Raw genomic sequence first — 13,547 nt, 5'->3', positions numbered from 1 at the left:
AACCACTGCGCCACCAGGGAAGCCCTAGGCTTTATTTCTAATAAACAAAAACTAGAACCCAGATGTCCATCAGGTAAATGGATAAATGAACTGAGGTACATCCATAAAATGGAGTATTATTACTCATTAAAAAAGATCAAACTCTTTATACACCCATGAACATACCCCACTTGCCTTTGGATGGATCTCAAAAGCACTGTACTAAATGAAAAAAGCTAATCTCAAAAGGTGACATTTACATAATACGTGTGATGTATGATTCCATTTATATAACATTAAAGTGATGGAGAACAGATCAGCGGTTTTCCAGGGGTTAGGGCTGGGTGGAGGGTGTGACCATACAAAGCAGTGAGTGACTTGAGGGTGTCGCTTTGTAGCGAGGGAAGAGTTCTAAATCCTGGTTGTGGTGTTGGCTATAACAATTTGTATGTGGGCTACGTTCATAGAACTAGACACACAAACACACACACAAAGAATGCATTGTGGAAACTGGTGAAATCTGAAAAAGTCTCCAGTTGGGTTATGGTAATATTCCCACATCGATTTCCTGGTTTTGATGAGGGAGTATGCTTATGTGAGATGTTATCATGGGGGAAGCTGGATGAACAGTACACAGGAACACCAGGTACTCTTTGTGTAACTTCTTGTGAGTCTTAATCTACTTCGAGATAAAAAGTATTAAAAAGAAAAAGTGGTTTGTACACACGGGGCATATTTCGTATTGATGCTCCAAATAAAAGGTAAATTCGTGAGACTCTTCTTCAGCCAAGATGATCTGTTTTAGAATCTCTAATATTCCTTTCTTAGCTGAGCGATAAACCTTACAAGCTTAAGGAGTCCTGGTGAGCAGAGCCCGAGAAAGCCCTGAGCCAGAATCCCTGCACCACTGTCAAGGTTGCAGAACCTCGTTTAGGCTGGCCACATAATAATCTTGCTGAGTCCATTTCCCAATCTGTGAAACTCACCTGCCTCAAAGGGTACCTACTAAAGAACACAGCCTGCTGTTGGGAGCCAGAGGGCTCAGATTTCAGTCCAGGTTTTGCCAGTTAGTGGCAATGCAACTTTACGCAGGTGTTAATCTCTCTGAGCACCAGTATCCTGATGTAAAAATGGTGCTAAGAAAGGACAAGGAAGAAAACTTAAAAGATGGGAAGGACTTCAATGGACCTGGAATGAGCCACACTCAACAGCTTAGAGGGAACACAGCATTCCCTCTAGACCTTTCTGATCCCCTCATCAGGGGCCTTTGTAGCCTGTCCTCCTTTCATCCTAGACAAGCAGCATTTTATCGTCCCTCCTGTTTAAAAAATAATTGCTTTGAGCCGATATACTTCTTCTGAGATCAATGTAAAATTTATGTCACTACAAGCCAAGATGTAAGGGGCTGCTCTGCTCTGCACCGAGTGCCTCGATCGACCTCTTCCAGTGCGACTTGATGGTGACCAGTTGGAGGTGAGGACCCCAGAGGAGAAATGCCAGACCTTCCCCATTCCTGCCTCTTCTGATTTGGTCTCAACTTTTCACCTGGTGTGCAACTTAGGAGCTTCTCGATGCCTCTGCTCCCCTGACTGGGGCCTCATTGCTCCATGGGGCCAGTCAATGTCCCAAGACTGTCAGAGAACGTTCTGAACCCCATGACCCCAGGACCTTAGGGAAGCTGGGTCTATCAACAGTCCTGGGGACAGTGACGATACAGAGGCAAGTGCTTTGCAAACTGTCAGTTAGTGAAAAACGGAAGGGGGTAAACATGTTTACTTCTTCCTCTTATTTTTTTAAAACAAGGACTCAAACAGGTATTTTTATTTTATTTTATTTTTTATTTTTTGGCTGCGTTGTGTGGCATGAGGGATGTTAGTTCCCCGGCCAAGGATCGAACCCGTGCCACCTGCAGGGTAAGTGCGAAGCCCTAACCACTGGACCGCCAGGGAAGTCCGCTCTACTTTTTCAAACATGTAGTATTTTTTTAAAAAAAAAACAGCACGTGAGCTATCCAAAGTGGAGGGTATTTATTTGGAGAAATTCCTCTTTCCCCAAGGGCCCCCAAACTATCTCCTATTTAAAGTCAGCATTATGCTGATTTTCATATATGTCGTATGTATATAATATTGTGTTGCCTCTACTTCTCTCTCCCTCTCCGAGCCACAATTTCTCAGAATTGGATGTTTACACCCTGCCATGGTCAGATTCTCCATACCACTGATTGGAAAAGGCCACTGTCTGTTCTCTTCTTGTTTTACACATCTAATACTGTCTCTTTAGCTCTCTGGGCCTCACCCCAGGTTTTAGGAGAGTGTGTGATGGGACATGGGGGAGAGAAGGCGCAGGTGTTTCTCCCAAAGTGAGAAGGCGTGGCAAGGATTGTACGATGCACTGCCTGCCATGCTGTCCTGCTGAGAAAGTGAACTTCACGCTGCCCTTTTGGACCACTGTCTGATGGCCAGGTGCATAAAGCACCATCGCAGACGCCACCCGTGAACTAGAGGAAAGGTGGTTCCCATTGTTCTTTCTCGCCTTTAAATCCTGTAAGGATGCAACAAAGTTCAGCTTTGACTCTGCACTGAGCAAAGTCTCTGGAGGGCTGCCATCACCTTTAACGGCATTCCTGGTCACCCTCTGATCTAAGCAGCCTCCTGTTAGTAATTCAAGTAAGGATTTGTCAATATCTGAATATTCACTTTTATACATTTTAAGTATTCAAGACGTTAGGTCATGAACATCTCCTTATGTGCTTTACAGGCTGAAATTATGTCAGTAGAAGTATAATGGTATTTTCATTGCAAATATAAAATACTGTCATAATTAATACCCGTGAAAGCTGTTAATGTTTTTTCTTTTTTTTTTTTTTTTTTTTTTTTTTTTGTGGTACGCGGGCCTCTCACTGTTGTGGCCTCTCCCGTTGTGGAGCACAGGCTCCGGACACGCAGGCTCAGCGGCCATGGCTCATGGGCCCAGCCGCTCCGCGGCATGTGGGATCCTCCCGGACCAGTGCACGAACCTGTGTCCCCTGCATCGGCAGGCGGACTCTCAACCACTGCGCCACCAGGGAAGCTCGCTGTTAATGTTTTGACCTAAAATAATTAAGACCTTTCAAGTGGTTAATCAAGTAGGGACGTGGGCTGAGAATTAATATAAATATTTAGGAAAAGCACATGCTTTGTGAGCCGACAGATATTTATAAGAGCATTTTTTAAGAGGGTAGAGTAAGAGATTTTTATCATAATTCTACGCAGAAACAACCTGAATGTTCAACTGGTGAACTGGTAAACAAATCACAGAATGGAATACTATAGATAAATAGCAATAAAAAGAAATAAGCTATTGATAAATACAACAGAATGAATGACTCTCAAATACAAAAGAAGCCAGACTCAAAGGCTATATACTGTCTAATTACATTCACATTTATAGGACATTCCAGAAAACATGAAACTATATGAACAGAAAGAAGATTTAGTGGTTGATAGGGTCAGGGGGTAAGGGGAAGAGATGCCTTCTGAGGGGCACGAGTGAACTTTCTGGGGTGATGGAAATGTTCTGAATCTTGACTGCAGTGGTGGTTACGCGACTACATGTGTTTATCAAAATTCATAGAACTGTATAGCCAGAACTGTATGTAAATTATACTTTAATAAGTCTGAGCCCCCCAAAAGGATTTACACTGTAATTCTAGTATTTGTAAAATTGTTTGTTATACTAGTCTTCATGATATTTAATACAATTCTTGAAAGCCTTTTTGTTTATTTTAGTATATTCCATTTAGGCTACGTGTCTTAAGGAAAACACATTCCTGTTTGAGAGTTCTTTTGTACCTTGGAGGAGGATGAATTAAAACAGAATGTTCACTTTGCCAACTCAACATTTTATGAGGGGGAAAAACCTTTAAAACCATGTATAATATCCACATTCATTTTTGAAGCAGACAAAGAATACCGCGAGTATGAAGAAGAGAAAAAACTGCTAAGGAAAAATCAGGTACTTCTCCAAAATCTTGCTCTGTCACTGGCCTCACTTAGTATCTGTACTGCAGGAGGGATCCAGCAGGAGACAGTGCTGAAGAAGCACTGCCAGACTTTAAAAAACAACCTAAAAGGGCTTCCCTGGTGGCGCAGTGGCTGAGAGTCCGCCTGCTAATGCAGGGGACACGGGTTCGTGCCCCGGTCCGGGAAGATCCCACATGCCGCGGAGCAGCTGGTCCTGTGAGCCATGGCCGCTGAGCCTGCGCGTCTGGAGCCTGTGCTGAGTACTCATTTAACGTTTGACGATTCTGCCAGCACCTGCTCTGGGCCCCTCTGGTTTCCAGCCATGTTGGCCACTCTGGGCCTGTCTCTTTTGGGGAGAAAAAACTGCTAAGGAAAAATCAGGTACTTCTCCAAAATCTTGCTCTGTCACTGGCCTCACTTAGTATCTGTACTGCAGGAGGGATCCAGCAGGAGACAGTGCTGAAGAAGCACTGCCAGACTTTAAAAAACAACCTAAAAGGGCTTCCCTGGTGGCGCAGTGGCTGAGAGTCCGCCTGCTAATGCAGGGGACACGGGTTCGTGCCCCGGTCCGGGAAGATCCCACATGCCGCGGAGCAGCTGGTCCTGTGAGCCATGGCCGCTGAGCCTGCGCGTCTGGAGCCTGTGCTGAGTACTCATTTAACGTTTGACGATTCTGCCAGCACCTGCTCTGGGCCCCTCTGGTTTCCAGCCATGTTGGCCACTCTGGGCCTGTCTCTTTTGGGGGGGGGGGGCGGGCTGGGGGGAGGGAAGGCCTTCTTACCTTGGATCAGAGGAAGGTAAAGGTGGTACTGATCAAGTTCTCCACTTAAGACAGCAAAAGCCTGGCGCTTTAGCAGCATGGCTTTCTGCTCAAAACTTGAGAACAGTTTTAAAGAACTGCTCTGCATGCCTGGAACAAATAGAGCAAATAAGTTCCACTTAGTGAGAACACTACAATGAGAGGTAAGTGATGAGAAATTCCTACTATTCCTATCTTCCCTGGTGAAAGATCATGATCTTGATTAAGGGCATGTAGTTGTTACTCAGGTATTTACATTTATAAAAGTTATTATTTCTTTCATGATACCGAATGATGGGGTATTTGAAGAGGATACGAGGTACGGGAAAGTACTCCTAACCAATTGTGGTCAACTTATCATTACTTTCAAAAGTATTTTCTCCGCTATAAAGCTGCAAAAAAGGTAGTTAAAGGCATTCGTGTCAACAGACTGGAAATAGGAAGGCTCATTCACGTAGTCCCGACATATCCTGCACATCACGTTACACTCTGTGGCTGAAATGGCACTAAAAAAGGTTTGAGCTGGGCTCTGAAATACGTGGTAAAAGCTGATTATGACCAAAAGGAATTGGTCCTTTAAAGTGTGACTTATGTGCACATAAGAGAAGGACTTACTCATTAAATCTTTAAACATTGTTTTCTCATGAGTCAGAAGATGGTCAATAATGGACTTCCAACTGGATATTGAAAAAAGCAACATTAATTAAATATGCAAAGGGTGACAGTCTGATTAAAAGCATCAAGAAAAGAACATGTCCCTTTCAGATCTATTAAAAACTGCTTTCTGAAAAGTTAGTGAAAGGTGTGAATAGTTTTAATATAAGGGAACGTTAAGCAAAAGCTTTTCATTTATAAACTTAACATAGGGAACGAATAACATAGGGAATAATGCATAATTCCCGGCTCACCATAAAAGAAAACGCGAATTGCCAAGGTAACCTGGCTTTTGCGAGGCTTGCCCTTAAACGTGTTCACACAGATGACGTCCATACGCTCGTGTTAATGGAAAGAACTGGGGCTGTGAACACAAATGCCACTAGTTCTCAGCGGGCTCCCCGCAGTGCAACAGGATTACAGCCGTGGCCGCTGGTGGTGGCTGCGCAAACGCTCAGCCCACACAGAAAGCTGACCGGTCTCCACCGTCTACCCCTGCTATTAATGAAGACCTGTTCAGTCACGCCAGGGGCGGAGTTACAGGTGGTTCTGTCGACCTCCAAGGAAAAGGCACAGCTAGTTCATCCTGTGCCTGCGATTCCACGGATCTCCACTGCCCGCGCAGAGCCTGGCCAGCCTCAAGGTCTCAGTGAGGACTTGGGGAGTGTAAGCCCAGAAGTGGGGTGAGGACACCACAGTGTCCCCATGGAGCCCTGTCATCTTCATGCTGGTCAAGCATTTTGTGATTACAAGATAAAGAAGTAGTACTAGACCAAGTACCACTGGAACCCCATGCTACGCTCTTTAAGAAAACTATGCTCTCTTACTTGAAATTCTTCTCCTGAGTAAAAAAGGGCACCTTTGTAGTTTTTAAAAGACTTAATTCTGTTCCCAGAAATACACAGTTAACCTGTGAGTGGTGTCCTATGATTTGGGTTGACGAGAATTTCAGGAATGAGACTTAATTACAGAAACCCAAACACTTTTCCACTTGAAGATTCAGGGCATGTTTTTTTTTTTTTTTTTTATCAGGACAGCATTTCTTACTGCACACAAGAAGTGTCCATCTGGAAGAAGGCCGGGTCCAAGAATAATTCCAGGACTTCTTTTTTCCAGGCTCGTTTCGTGTAGGCATAACCGCTCAGAGAGCTCAGCAGCTGGGAGCCAGCCCGGAAGCTGGGGGCATTGTAGGCACTGAAAGGGGTGGGAAGGGGAAAGGGCCAAGGTCAGAGACGGTGCAAGGAACCCCGCTGGACACATTTCCCATAAGCTATCTTTCCACACGTGGGTGGGGTACAATGGAGAAGGTGGCGTTACCTGTGATTGCGTAAGTAAGGAAAAACATAGTAAAGCAAACGTGAGATCAACGGCACGGCTTTCTCCTTCTCATCACTTCGATAAACCATGTCCAGGAGGGATGCCAGAACCTAGAAGAACAGGACCGCCAGAAAACAGAAATCTCCTAAAGCAGGCGGCAATACTCCTAAAGCAGTCCTCGGGGTATGCGCGGCCTAACGAGAAAACTCCACGGGGCAGCTTGAGGCCAAGACCGTCTTATGAACACACCCGGGATGGTGCAGCCCGTGCGCCCTGGCCCCTGAGAGTGAACGCCCTCGCGAAGCCTCACTTCTGTGGGGGGATGACAAGCCAGATGCATACGTACCTCTGCCAGGAGGGAGAGGGCTTGCACGCTGTACACCGAAGGGGCAGACGCGGACACCATCGCTGAAGCAGTGGCAGCAGCATCTGCTGAAGGAGGCGTGTGTGTTTTAATCAGGACAATAGGTCACCATTTATGCCCCCAAAGCATCAGATGAACTTGAGTCACGAGCTCCTGCCGCCTTTCATACTGACTCTGTACGTACCTACATGTTACGTATTCTTCTCTGCTAACACGTTCAACTTCAGCAACTAAGAATCTGGGTATTTTGATCAAATAAATCAGCACCGACTCACTGTCTTCCTCCCCCGCTTCTATTCTCACCACCATTTTTGGAGCTTCAAAATCCCCTTGGATGATCCCTCTAACATCCTGGCCTCTGAGCCCCTTAGTCTTTTCTTTTCCAGCGAGCTTTTATTTTGTTCCAGCTCAGCCAGCCACTGTCTCCATCATACCCTTGACCTCATGAATTTCCAAAGTCTCCATTTCCAGCACCCTATCATGACCACATCTTACCTTTCCTGCTCACTTACTCCTGGAATGCTGCTCTGACAGTTTCCTGAATCCTGGCACAAGCCTCCAACCCCCTGAGTTCACCTCCTTAACTACCCATCCATCCCCCAAGGTCTTCACTTCTCTATCTCCCCACCCACACCCGTGGTCTATCGTCCACCTTGCGAACATCCTTAACTTTTTTGCTTCTCTCTCCCTCTGAAGCACTCACCTAGAAAAACGCAAAGCTGGCTAAACCCAACGATTGCCTATGCAGTTCTGTGCAGCTAAATGCTCTGGAGAAAACCAGACTGCTCTGAAACGGATCTCACTTTATTTCATGACTGTGCAACTCAAAAATGACCTGATGCTACTAGATAACCCTCCCCCATGTCCCTCAGCGCTGTGCTGGCTTTCCCAGTCTCCAACGTAATTCTTTCACCTCCTCCCTCCATAACCATCGATAACCTGTCCCTCCTCAGCTGGTACCTTCATCTCATATTTCATTGAGAAAATTAACGTAAACAAACAGAAACGCCCTCAGTTTGGCAGCTATGCGTTATTAACCTGGAACATTTATATCCGTGTTCTCTGCCTTGTCTCCTGTTTTGATAGACATGTTCCTGGCTCCTGTCAAAGAACGCTAATTCCAGTAATGATACTAATCCTGGCCCTATGGCTGTCGAAGATTTTGCTTTCTAACTATCCTTTTACTCTTTGGTATTAATTTCTTCCCCTCTGCTGTACTATTCCATCACCATACAAATATGCTTTGGTTAACTCCAATTGAAAAACAAACCGAATAAAAGACATTCTTTGGTCCTTGTATGACTTCACTACTGCCCTATTGACAACTAAGCTTCAAAGAGTTATCCGCACCCACTGTCTCCTCTTCCTCCTCTCTGTCCTCTTCTCCATCCAATCATGCCGTCCCACCCCCATCAAATCCAGGGAGTCTCTGTCCTTATCTCACGCTACTTCCCAGCAGCCTTCCGCTGCATTCCTATGCCCTCCTTCTGGAAACACTCTCTTCTCATAGTTTCCAGGACTCCATGTTCTCTTGGTTTTTCCTCCTACGCTGCTGACCTTTTCTGATTCCTTCCCAGACATCTCAAATGTAACATATACAAACCCAAGCTCCATCTCCCTTTCCAAAATGTTCTTGCTTCCGACTTTTCCACCTCAATCGTTTAAACCAAAAACCAAAGTCATGGGACTTCCCCGGTGGCGCAGTGGTTAAGAATCCGCCTGCCAACGCAGGGTTCGAGCCCTGGTCTGGGAGGATCCCACGTGCCACGGAGCAACTAAGCCCGTGCGCCACAACTACTGAGCCTGCGCTCTAGAGCCCGCGAGCCACAACTACTGAAGCCCGTGCGCCCAGAGCCCGTGCTCCACAACAGGAGAAGCCACCGCAATGAGAAGCCCGCGCACTGCAATGAAGAGTAGCCCCCGCTCGCCCGCAACTAGAGAAAGCCCATGCGCAGCAATGAAGACCCAACGCGGCCAAAAATAAATAAAACAAACACACAAAAAACCAAACAAAAAAAACCCCAAAGTCATCCTTGTTTGCCTTTTTTTCTTTAAACTACCACTTCCAATCCATCGGCAAGTTCTGTTGACGCTGTACTCACAGCAGTCCTCCTTTCTCTAGAGCCCATGCCTCTAAGCCAACATCTTCTCTTGCCCAAAGCACCATGAAATGCTTTTAACTGAACTCCCAGTTTCTGTTCTCGGTTGCTGCAGCCCATATTGCTCCCGGCAGCCAAACTGATGTTTTCTGAAAACTCAATAAGATCCTGTCACTGCTCCAAACACTTTAATGGTTTCCCACAGCAAGCGGGCTGATGGCCAAGCTCTTAAGTGTGCTCTGCTTCAAGCCCAACAACTTCCACCCCCGCTCTCGCCCTGACCTTGCATGACCACGCATTAGGCTCCAGCCAAGCCGATCTTCAGGTTTCTTGGGCCTGGCCCACTCCCACCTCAAGGACTCGCCATTCCCTCTGGGCAGCGCCTTCTCAGATCTTTGCATGGCTGCCCCCTTACCTTGTATTTCTCAGCACAACTGACACTTCCTTGGGGACATGTTCTGTAACATCTAAAGCGGCCCCCAGCCCCACTCCCATTAAAAAAAAAAAACTTTCGGGGGCTTCCCTGGTGGCGCAGTGGTTGAGAGTCCGCCTGCCGATGCGGGGGACACGGGTTCGTGCCCCGGTCCGGGAAGATCCCACATGCCGCGGAGCGGCTGGGCCCGTGAGCCACGGCCGCTGAGCCTGCGCGTGCGGAGCCTGTGCTCCGCGACGGGAGAGGACACGGCAGTGGGAGGCCCGCGTACCGGAAAAAAAAACAAAAAACAAAAAACAAACAAAAAAAAAACTTTCGTTTTGGAGTAACTTTGGATTTCCGGAAGAGTTGAAAGACACCTTTGTTAATTTACTTTGGACTATCACCTTCCGCGTCACCCCCGCGAGAGCAGAGGCCCTGCTCATTTTGTTTCCTGCTGCAGCACCAGCATCTAGAACACAGTGCATGGCACGTGCCAGACGCAAACATACAGGAAAGACCCTGCACGTGCACTGCACACATAAGAACTCTAAGTGGAGAAACACATCATTTGAAGCCTCATTCTGTTTCATGATTTAGACGGCCAGTGTGCATACTTAGTTTGTTCAAGACTGAAACAAAATATAGTGTATGATCCAAACAGTCTTTTGGTACTCTATAATTTGCTAATTAAGTCTTATTGAGAAGCCCCCAAATCACCTCCAAGCTTTGGACTTCTATGCTTTCTTTTTTTAAATAAAAATCAGGTAATCATTTTACTACAGTACTGTCTTTTTTTTTTTTTTTTTTTTTTGTGGTATGCGGGCCTCCCCCTGTCGTGGCCTCTCCCGTTGCGGAGCACAGGCTCCGGACGCGCAGGCTCAGCGGCCATGGCTCACGGGCCCAGCCGCTCCGCGGCATGTGGGATCCTCCCAGACTGGGGCGCGAACCCGGTTCCCCTGCATCGGCAGGCGGACGCGCAACCACTGCGCCACCAGGGGAGCCCCAACAGTACTGTCTTGAGGTTAAATTTAATTACTGCACAAAAGCCAGGCCCGATGACACTTGACTCGGTGCAGCCCAGATGCACTGGTGGTGGAGAAGCAGTTTAATCCCCATATCAGTACCTACGTCGGAAATAACTGAGGGCAGATGAGCCGAGGAGATGCACGAGCTCTCTCTCCCTAGAACCACAACTATAATCGTAACCACAGCCTGAGAAAGCATAACTGTTGGTTTACACTACTAAATGATAGCATACTAGTTATAGGATCTTCATTACAGAGTAGAGTATAATTACTTTCTTAAGTAAACCGCAAAACTAGCTGTCAAACAAATATGGCAGAAGTAATGGAGGGGGTACTATGGCCTGTCTGTCTAACACCATCCTTCCTCCTCCTGGCAAGAGAAGCCCTTCTTGGGTGGGAGCCCACTTCTCGGAGCTCCAGGGCACCAGCCTTTCCTCTCCTCCTCTGGGTCGGCCATGGGCCCAGAAGAGCCAACCGGAATCTTTGCATGAGACTTGATGAACTTCATCTGAACCCCTAGCTCCCGCTCTGACTAAAACCAGATGTTGACACCTGGGCTTTTCCTGTACATGAGCCAGAAAGTTTTGTGCTGCTGTGTTTCTACACGCCTGAAGTGGGTTTCGTTTACTCGCAAGAGAAGAGAGCCCAGACTTCTTGACACACCTTCCTTTGCATATTAGAAACCACAAATGCAGCTTTGTTTCTGCTGATATAACTACCGCTAACAATAATGACAGAGGTCATAAAATATGACAGAACTAGCAGTTTTTGAACATTTACCTTGTGGTGGGCACTGCGCTATGTAGCTCCAACTGAGAACTTAGATGTAATTTTTTTGCTCGTGTTAATAAAACTGAGACCAAACTGATTTTCTTGTCCGGTGTTGCGTAACACTGGGATTGGGCATACTTTCCTGTCTGTGTTAAATAACACTGAGAGCTTGCAAAAATAATTACTTGCTCTAAGATATGCCTAATTCTGAAAGAAAAGCTCAACCAACTAAAGTGGCTCACTTATCAAAACGAGCAGCATCGCGTCAACGTCCACTTCTGGACCCTCGCCCAGTGCCGTGCCCACCAATGCGAAGGTATCTTATCACTAACTCTGCCCAGTCCCCACCTGGAAAGATCTGCCACAAGCAACTCAGCCAAGGCCCTACAGCCTTATAAATATCCTCCCCAAATTTCCCCTAGAGTTGAGACACCCCTATGACTCAGCCAGGTTTCTCCCTCACTGCAGCAGGTCTAGTAACCTGAGATTGGCTTGGTGATACTTTCGTCTGGTGGTCTTTAGGGCACCGGCAACTGACAATCTACCCTGTTGCATTTAATTCAGACTCTCCTCAAGAGGATCTGGCTGATCAATGGTCCTCTGAGTAAACATATGAGTCTCCTCTGAGAGTCTCCAGACCATTTTCCTAGGAAGCTGTAACTAATTATAAGGCTGGGCCGTGCCTACTCTGCGTGGCCTCCATGATAAAATCTTCACCGCCCCGGCAATGACCAAACACAAGGAGCATCGAGAGGCAGGGGTGTGTTGGCGAGAAATGAAATACAACATCAACTGCCTGACGATAGTTAGCTGGTTTACTAAGTTTTCTTTCCACGGCTCCACAGAAAGAAAAACGTACATTCTCCTATTCTTTATGCCACATAGATTTCTATCACTGGGTCCGTGCAAACTATCTTGGGAAGTTACTTTCCTGGACCCCCATCTCGGCTCAGTGAGGGCTTAACATGGTAGCATGGGCCACTCAGGACCCTTCCAATGGAATCCTACTGTTTATTATACATACAACGTATGTTGTAAGAAGTAAAGCCAGTTTACTTTTAAGGCAAAACTAGCCCCACTAGCTGGCATTGGGCATTACTTTTTGACCCTTCTACACCTACCGTGCAAATCTTCCTCCTCATCAGATTCTTCTAGAGAGATCTGAGGCCGAGCCTTCACTTCCAGGTTTCTGCTCAGCCAGCTGGTTTGTTCCAAGGAAGAGCCAGCAATGTTCCCGACAGCTTCTAGAATTTTTTGAGTGACTTCCTGAGAGGAGTCAGGAGAAAGAGGAAAGGAAGTTAGTTAAGGAAAAGAATCTTAAGTGCCTAAAATAGCACCACCCGATATAAATATAATGCAAGCCACAGCTGTGAACCATGAAGACCAAGTTTTCTAGGAGCTACATTAAAAGAAGAAACACGTTCATAATGTTTAACACAATGTATCCAACAGAGCATCAACATAGAATCAATATAAAATTATTAGCGAGGTCACGCATCCTTTGTTAAGTCTTTGAAATCCGCTGTGTGTTTACAGTTACAGCACATTCAGTTCAGAGAAGCCACATTCCAAGGGCTCAACAGCCACTTGTGGCTCAGGCTACTCTCTGGCCAACTTGGGTAAAACAGAGACATAGGAAGTCACAGCGGCGCCACACATTTGGCAGATTAGATTTCCGGTTTCTTTAGGACCATGGATTCTTGCTAGAAATGCACCTTTGAATAATACAAGAAACATAACCAGGTAAATTAAATTGACTCGAGGGTGAAATGAGGAGTCATCCGTATCAGGAGTTCCATCAGGAATGAACTTGGTCAAGTAGCTGGGACAGACGTAGAAACACTGAGCGGGTATCATCGAGTGTTGCCAGCTAAGAGGGGCTGTACATCCCTGACGTCTGCGAACTGAGCAGTCCTGACTTCCACTACGAGCCCAGCGGCTGTGCTTGGGCATGAAGCAAGAGAACGTCCGCCTGCCGGGGGCAAAGGGGGTGCGCCCGCGGGAACTGTCCGCGGTGCACCTGGGCAGAGGTGTGGGCTGGATGATGGCGGCAAGGAAGGTCAAGAATAGATGGATGGGGCTTCCCTGGTGGCGCAGTGGTTGGGAGTCCACCTGCCGACGCA

General features: G+C 46.7%; 1 protein-coding gene across 1 annotated transcript in view; it reads right to left on the bottom strand.

Annotated features, from left to right (window-relative positions):
* The window catches only part of DOP1B (DOP1 leucine zipper like protein B), a 79,375-nt gene that overhangs the window by 10,220 nt on the left and 55,608 nt on the right, over positions 1 to 13,547 (bottom strand). The window contains exons 25-30 of the mRNA XM_024120300.3: positions 12,546 to 12,690; positions 7,097 to 7,179; positions 6,751 to 6,860; positions 6,481 to 6,627; positions 5,395 to 5,456; positions 4,762 to 4,890 (exon numbers count right to left, since the gene is read on the bottom strand). Coding sequence (XP_023976068.1) covers positions 4,762 to 4,890; positions 5,395 to 5,456; positions 6,481 to 6,627; positions 6,751 to 6,860; positions 7,097 to 7,179; positions 12,546 to 12,690 — 676 coding nt within the window. The remainder of the gene's footprint in view (positions 1 to 4,761; positions 4,891 to 5,394; positions 5,457 to 6,480; positions 6,628 to 6,750; positions 6,861 to 7,096; positions 7,180 to 12,545; positions 12,691 to 13,547) is intronic.

Source organism: Physeter macrocephalus, chromosome 8 (genome assembly GCF_002837175.3).
Source record: "Physeter macrocephalus isolate SW-GA chromosome 8, ASM283717v5, whole genome shotgun sequence".
In the NCBI taxonomy this organism is placed as follows: Eukaryota; Metazoa; Chordata; class Mammalia; order Artiodactyla; family Physeteridae; genus Physeter; species Physeter macrocephalus.
The sequence above is the reverse complement of the archived record's forward strand: the minus strand, read 5'-3'. Positions and strand labels throughout refer to the sequence as shown.